This window comes from Rhipicephalus sanguineus, chromosome 9, assembly GCF_013339695.2.
Source record: "Rhipicephalus sanguineus isolate Rsan-2018 chromosome 9, BIME_Rsan_1.4, whole genome shotgun sequence".
Classification (NCBI taxonomy): domain Eukaryota; kingdom Metazoa; phylum Arthropoda; class Arachnida; order Ixodida; family Ixodidae; genus Rhipicephalus; species Rhipicephalus sanguineus.
This window is the reverse complement of record NC_051184.2, coordinates 77,376,021-77,384,269: the sequence shown is the minus strand read 5'-3', so window position 1 is coordinate 77,384,269 and position 8,249 is coordinate 77,376,021. Positions and strand designations below refer to the sequence as shown.

Below are 8,249 nucleotides of genomic sequence, written 5' to 3'. Positions count from 1 at the left end.
CTGATCGTCATTGTGAAAGAGAAGAGCTAAAAGGAAGAGATAAATTCTGGAGGTTTTCAGTATGGATAAGCTGGGGCCTGGCAAAATGTATGAGCCACATGGTCCATACTCTTAACAATCGGAGAGCCAGTCGAGTTAGATGGGCCTGAGAATACGTGATTATTAAGTATAAGCGTGTGACTATCTACGACTGCTGCGCGTTCAGTTCGTTGAGGGCAATGTTTTTTTTTTTTCCTCGAAAAATCATTCGTTGGCGCCGTGTCCTATGCCTCCGACTACCTTTCATTGCTCTCGGTCCGTTTCCTGGTTTCCTATCCTATTCTCAGGAAACCTGCAGTGCATAGGTGTACGCGTCTTTTACCTCTGGAATGTTGCTTACGTGATGCAATAGAACGTTTATGGGGTCCTTAAATGTGATTATATCGAGGCAACACGTTATTTACGTTTTTTTTTTTCTCGTTTCGTTCTTCGCAGACATGGAGCAGAGCATTCAGTTGGAAGACGGCAGCAGCGGCCATTCGCCCAGTCGGCGGCGGTCGGCGGCGGCCGTACTCTGCCAACACACAAGCTTCCGGCAACAGCAGCCGGAATCTCAGCAGCCGAACAACAAGTCCGCGGATAGGCGCCGCTTGCTACCACCGCAGCAGCAGCAGCAGCAGCAGCAGCAGCAGCGCACAGCATTATCATCACCTCCATCAACAGCACCACCGCCACCCCTCCGAACTGCTCTCGGGGCCCGCAGTGGTGACTGCTCTTCTGACCGCCACCAGCGCACACCACCACCAGCCTTGCTGTCACGTGGTTGGTGGCCCCAACGTAGTGGTGGGCGGCAGCAAGCCCCCGTGCTCTTGGACTCCGCGCTGCCCAGTGACAGTGACCCCAACCTGGAGCAGCACAGCTCCGAGGAAGAGCTCGAGGTCATCAATAACCGCGCCCGGTTCGGCCGAGAAGCGCAAGTGGTCGCAGGCCAACCAGCGACGCGCGCGGGGTTGCCAGAGGTGAGCGTCGTGTAATATGGGCATATTATGGCCTCGCAGTATTATGACCCCCCTTACCTACTCGTTATACTAGCGGCACTGGATAATATCGGCTAAAGTCGACTACTGTTCTCGCATGTTAGATAGAGTTGGCTAATATTGCCTGTTCTCGATGGGAATCCAAATAAGGTAGAAAGTTCAAGGGAAGATGGAATCTTGAAGAGATGAAAAATCCTTGAAAATCCTTCGAGGCTGCAACTGTTGCCGCCTCGAAGAAGACAAGTCCGCTACTCGAAACGTCGTTGGCTCCAGTGACACCCCGTGTTCCAAGGATTTTTCACCTATTCCGGATGGATGGTTTTGCTTATTTACTTCAATGCCCCGAAAGGATCTCAAGAGGGTATCGCATAGGATGAGAGGTCAATGCGAATAGTATATGTGACGTAATCCTTGCATCAAATAGAAAGGCCGTTTCTATCACCCTGACATGGCAAACACCCTTACTGTTAGGGCTATAAAAACTTTCCACAACCTATGAAATATTTGTTCCCGCCTACGATTCCATTTGCCTCCAACGAGAGAGTTGGCCATGGGACAGCCCAACAATCCACCGAGAAAGGTGTCACAGTTTGCGATGCGTATAGGCGAAGGCTTCCAAGACATTTTTTTTTTGTGTGTGTTTTTCAGGCGCAGCCTTGGTCATCGGGTTTGGCATATTTATCTCTCTTTTTTATTGTCTTTTCTTTATGCGCAACGCTCGCGAGGGCTCTTGAGCTGGCGCCGTGGAGTTATCTCGATGGCGTCATCTTCATCGGCGGTAACTTCTGTAACGCGCACTTGACAGGATGCCGCACTTATATCCGCGGCTCTCTCGTTAACCTACCGACGTCGTTTGCCTATATCGTCTCGCGCATAATCTCGCGCCACTTTCACGAGCTCGCCCTCAACGTCCTTCGCCGTCGCTGCAACCGTACACTGTTGGGCGGTGAAACGGCTAAAAAGATGGCGGCTGTCAGCTCTGCTATCTGAGACGGGTGGAGACGTTATTTCTTTCGAGGATTCTTACCTTCTTTACACTCACTCGCGCTTCCCGGAGCACAAATCATTGACGCTTTATGCTGGTTTTTAGCCCGCGATGCGACCTTTCAGTCGTAAGCATTTTTCCTTGGGGCATTTATCTGCGCAGCACTTAGGCATTTGTTGTAGGGTTATGTAAAAGCAATTTTTGCAAGTATTTCAGCTCTATGGAAGAAACACAGAGGGACAAAAGCAAGGTGAGGAAAGGCAGGGAGGTTACCCATACGCGCGCTCGGTTTGCTACCCTTCACTGGGGGTAAGGAAATGGCGACTAGAAAGAGCAATGTAAAGAAGGTAATTGGCGCTCAAAATAAGGGCTGAGCTCGTTGGTAGGTACTCATGTTAAAAAGACTGGGCATGCAATTACGGACACAAGAGAGAACTCAGGGCAACTCAAACGCCGATGCCACGTGGCCATCGCTTGGCTCAGAGCCAATTCGATGACTATATGGCATATTTATTTTTGCTGAAATGATATTCTGTCTTTCTGGGGCCACTGTGGTAAACATGCTGTTCATCGGTGTGCTTGAAAAGTAGCTTTTATATTAACATTTCTCTAAAAGTGGTAAATCAAGTTCCCGGAGGTTAAGGTGGCGGTCCCACTCCGGCGAACCCCCCTCCGCATTTTACGCATTGTTTGCGGACACACTGTGCTCGCTGCGCTTGACAAATAAATATTAATTGTAATAATTCAGAAAGCTTATGATCTCCGCTTTCTAATGACACCTGGTGTTAATGCCTGTTTCGGAAGCGTTACCTAATAGCAATGAAAATAGTGTGAGCAACAAAAGGCATTTTCGTTGTACAAGCCTACGTTGTACGGCCAGTACGGCGAAACTGTTCAACATAACAAGACCAAATTTACCGTGCCTTTAGAAGAAGTGCTATTTAAGGTTTCTATGAAGAGATATTAGCCATAATATAATTAGTAATTTATTTACGCTACAATGAAAATGGGCAAAATATTAAAAGTTTTTGTGAGAATATCTTTTTTACTTTTCAAAGCACAACAATAATATTTAGTGGCTACGTAGACTACATTACACTTATTTTCCATGCGAAGTTGCTTTGCGTTATGACGAAAACTTGATGAATTATTATTGTGTCAATGCGGCAGTTTATGGCTGTACTTGGTCACGCATTACCGATGAAGCGACAAAACTATACAAGCTGCTACTGTGAACTTCTACATAATGAAGAAGCAAGGCCCTTTCTATGATTCTATGAAGAGAAAATTCCTTTATCTTTATTAGGGAACCTGCAAGACAGCAGTGAATTTACGTAATTTTCCTGCTGACCAGTCCCGTAGAAACTCGCTTTTTTTTTCTTTTAGACGCTAATTGCCAACGAGTATTGCACATTAGTAGATGCATATTGTGTCTTTTATCTACTTGTGCTCACTAACTTGACCACTCAGTGCTTCAAACAAAATATTTTCAATGAATCATAAGTCTCACAGGCGTTTTTTGGTGGTAGCTCCATCTATGAAATGAAACATCAAGTTGCTTTATGCGAGTTCAAGCGTTCGCCAAAAGTGGCGCAATTAAACATAATAAAACGGGTAGAACAGGCATGAATTATATCTCCAGGCCTCATAGTTTGCTTCACTAGCTAAGTCTATTCGCCGCGCGTAACAAACATCAACCGTAAAAGGAGGAGGGCTTAGTGATAAACCCTTTCCACTCGCCCCACGTCAGCAGGTGGGGCGGTCTCATCAAGCGGCAAATGGTTTCGGTATGCAGGAAGATTGCGCGTTCGTCACGCGTTCTTAGAACCAGTGTTCCCCGGCACGTCTTTAGTATTGTGCATCTCTTTGTGGTTCAGCTGCTTGTGTTTTGCGCGTTCCTTTGAGTGTTTTCGTGCCTGTGAGGTTCGAAATTGTGAAAGGAAGGACGCTGACACACTGACCTCCATTAAAAAGGCTGGACGGCGCATCCCCGCTCTACGAGGCGGGCGCTTGTGAAGCCACCGGAAGGTGCCCTTTTTGTCCCGGAAGCCGGCGTCTTCTGTGCGTCTCAGTCGCGCAATTCAAATATTCTCGGGTGGCAGCTGTTGTTCCCATCGTTTTCCTTTTTTATGTTTTCAAACTCTGCGATTACGCGTCGCTTTAGACGCCGACGAACGCTACACGAAAGATGACAGTTGCGTGCCGACCAGTGGTGCCGACACCGTCCGAATACGGCGGAGTGCTGCAACGTACAAAATGTGTAAAAAGTAATGCAATCTTGAGGTACTTACGCGTGAAATGTCTTCCCTGACGACTTTTCCGGTCGATTCGCACAGTTTACTGCGCTACAAGCAGGTATTTCTTTAAAAAAAGAAGAGAAAAGCTCTTTTCCGGGACAAAAACGGCGGCTTCCGGTGGCTTCACGCCCGCGTGCTCGATGCGCCATCCAGCTCCTCCTAGTGGAGATCAGTGCGCTGACATGCCGTGTGAATGATACGTATGTAGCGCCGCTTCAAAGGGGACACGATGGTGAACGTATGAAAGCTTGTCATTGCCAGAATTTTCAAAGTATGCCTGTCGAGCACTGTGCCGACAACTTCCACTGACCAGTAGTGGTAACTTGTACCGAATCAGGTAATTACATCCTAGTTGCAACGATGCGACAGAAGCGAGACTTTGTTGAAGATGCAGAACGTTCTAGTCAACGTGGCAGAATATTCAATGTACGGGACCCTGGAAAAGTTATATTGTGCTTTGTGAAAAGACGCACTCACTTCGGATAAGACGATCACTGTCTTTGCCACTAATGAGCGCTACGGTGTCAGGAAACAGTTCGACTGAGGAGGACTACTCTACCTAGTGGGGATAACGCTGTTGCGCACTGCTACTTTGTCGTAAAGCGGCTTGCTGCGTAGCCAGAACTACTACTAATGATCGGATAACAACTAGTTCGTAGCAAAGTACAAGGCGGACAGTGCAATGTCTGGTCAACGAAGAATAACCTGACTTAGACGCACGTGAGAGTGGCCGATACATATGCTACTGACGAACATTTTGTTGAAAAACTTTTGCGGCAACCTAAATGAAAAACTTGTCGATGGTGCCTGTAAGTCAAAATAAAGGAAAACCACAGCTTTCCACAACAAATAAGTATATTAATGCTTTTATAGAACAAGCATAAATAAAAACTGGATTCTGTAAAAGCCTACATGACCGATCATGTAAGCCCCCAAGGCGACCCTGTCCAGCTCTGACCCAGTGCAGCAACAAGCCCTGGTCGACCGTCGTGCCCGGACGGCGGCAAGAGCCAATGGTCTTCCGGACTAGGAGGCCCACCCCCAATAGCGACTTATTTCTACCAATAAATGTTGTATTCTCTCCCTCCCAAGGAGGGGGGGGGGGCGCCCAGCCCCCTCGTGTGCACGCCTACGCTGGCTGATGTACCTATACTCAGTTTCATACAATATATGCAACGCTGTGGAAGCTATACAAGAAGTTCAGTCAGCAGTATGTGTGACTACGCGCGTCTTGCGCCTGGCTTTCATCGTTGTAAACGCTCGTGCGAGACGACCACGAACGCGCCTGCACAGCGTCGCGAAATGTTACAAATGAGAACAAAGAGACGAAAATAACGGGGTGTCTTGCCCTCCAACGCACAAACCATCTTGGTTTATTACTGTTCCCAAGAGAAAAAAAAACCATGCCTCACATGGAAAAATTATTGTCTCGAATTATAATTTGCTGAAATCTGTCTGTTCATTTTTTCCTCCTCCAATTGTAATAAGCAAAAGCACGCCCCCCCCCCCCCCCCCCACACACACACACACAAAAGACATGCGCTCGCGCGATGCTATAAAAGTCACACTGGCACGGTCGCTAAAATGAACCAAAATGATTGTTTTAGTAGCGGCCGTGCAATTCCACTGAAACGCTGCGAAGCGTTTGATTGATGTTTTGTTCAATACTATTTCACTGAGGCACATTATATTATGTGAGTGAGTGCGTTAGTGAGAGCGTAGCGCGTGCGTGTGGGTGAGAGCGTGTGTGTGTGCGTGTGTGAGTGCACGCTGTTGTACGCACCAGTGTGCGTGTGTGTGCGTGTTTTTTTTTTTCTTTTGTTCTCAAGCGATTGTATTTAGACGCTGCGCTGTCCTTTCTCAAGGGCTGCAATAGGAAGCGAGCGTTTGTCCTTACAAACTGGGGCACTTATCGTCATGTCGTTGAAACGACGCCAACAGTTGGCCCCGATTGTAGGTGAAAGACGCCGTCCGCGTTGGTGCTCCTTGCTTTTTGTCGGCCGATTTCCGTCACCTAGCGCGACATATAACATATAAAACACGCGCGAGGCGACGCTGACCATACTTGCGCGCGCAATTTTCTCGCTTTCTGCAAACGTGGATGAGTGGCGTCGTCTGTTGTCGTTTTTCGAACTATTGGCAAGATGGTGGTAGTGGAACCGCCACCTTAATACTGCGAAATGTATATATACTTTGTATATACACATATCGTAGGCCGCTGGCAAATTAATGTCATCGCCTTCGCTTGCTCCCTTCCACTTCGACTTTCTGCGACACGAAACAGTCATGGCTACGCTCCCGTTTAAAAAACTTCGCGCCACTAATTTTTTTTTCTTTTCGTTTCCTTAACTTTTTTTGCATAGGAGACGTTGCCGTGGCACTACTAAGCCTCGTCTTATGGTTGACGAGCCCTTACCAACCTCTGAAAATAAAAAGAACGGGTGCGTTGTTCTCACTATAGCGTTTCCCGTCTTTTCGGCGCAATTCGTGACGCCAGCAGTCTGTTAACGTGACGTCATGAGGAAATAAGCTCTCGATTGTTCCATAATAGGCATATCAGTTGCGAATTGTCCCCTACCCTGCTCTGACATGTAGTCGCACGCCCTTTCTGCCTTGTCTCGCGTGACTATCGTGCGTGATCAACTGACTTCACTTCGTCTTGTGCGTTTTCGACTGCGCAAGCGGAGATAACAGCGTGAAGCCTGAAAGCGGGAAATCCTGGTAGGCTCAACGCTTAGTAGATGACATTGTCCACAAGTTTTATGAAGAAATAAGTGGCGAGGAGGAGATAGCGCCTGTAGGAAGGGCAGTGAGGGCGAGAACGAAACTATTCTCATGTCTTTGAACTCAGAATGGTTTAGGGGCCCTTCAGGTGGTCATTATTATGCATTTCCATACGAATACCCTCCTCCACTCGCTTTTTTTTTCTATTTTTTTTTCGTTGTTAGCTATATAATACTGCTGCGGACCACGCACGTATACACAATCGGATTGCCCTGCCTCGCCGTGCTGCCATCGGCAGTGAATATACCACATGTCTGACATATGTACGACCTCCCCTCCATGGTTTCGTACCCGGTATGTGCCCCCCCCCCCCCCCCCCCCCCCCCCCCCCGCCGGATTTTCTTTTCCCGTCAGAGTGCGCGTCTAAGAAAGAACGACTCCGGGGGTATAAGGAAGGGTTTGTTGAACCTGCGTGCTTTAACATTCGCCGCCTGCTTGGGGCCGAAAAAAAAAAAAAAAAAACCTGACGTCACGTTACGTATCCTCCCGGAATCCAAGGTGGGGCGTCGTCTGCAACGCCGAGAATGCGTCGTCTGCTACGGGGACGCGAAAGGCACCGAGGGAGGAGTAATCCGCTAGCTATTCGAGAGACAGGTCGGACCGTCGTGGGCTCTCTGTAGCTGCCGCGCCAGAGGACAGGTCGCGTCGCGTCGCTCGGTCGTAAAGCTCGGCATTTTTTATCGTTAAGTGTACCGTCAAGTTTGCGCGACGACTGTTGGTGAGAGCGCGACTCGTGCAAGACGGTTCCCTCTGTGGCCTGACAGTCTGGCCAGCTCGTGATGCTGGTGATGATTATTTCGTTTATTTATTTGTATATGCAGCAGCCAAATATTTGCTGTAGCAGGAATGGGTTATCAACCCGCCGCGGTGCTCCATTGGTTATGGTCCTTGGCTGCTGACCCGAAAGTCGCGGGATCGAATACCGGCCGCGTTCCGATGGAGGTGAGATGCTAGAGGCCCGTGTGCATAGATTCAGGCACACGTTGAAGGACCCCAGGTGGTCGGAATTTTGCGGAGCCCTCCACTACGGCATCTCCCACAATCGCGTGGTTTTAGGACGTAAAACCTCAACAATTGTTATTAGTAGTTGGATAAAAAAATAGCAACACATTTATACGCTACTACAGCAGTCAATAGAAAGTAGAAATTGATTAGTAGCGCACTTGC

At 48.2% G+C, this 8,249-nt stretch overlaps 1 protein-coding gene across 1 annotated transcript; it reads left to right on the top strand.

Annotated features, from left to right (window-relative positions):
- Nucleotides 1-476: 476 nt before the first annotated feature.
- LOC119405651 (uncharacterized) lies at nt 477-1,002 on the top strand. The gene is given in 2 exon segments (XM_037672488.1): nt 477-935; nt 937-1,002. Coding segments are annotated over 2 exon segments (525 nt in total).
- The last annotated feature ends 7,247 nt before the right edge of the window (nt 1,003-8,249 follow it).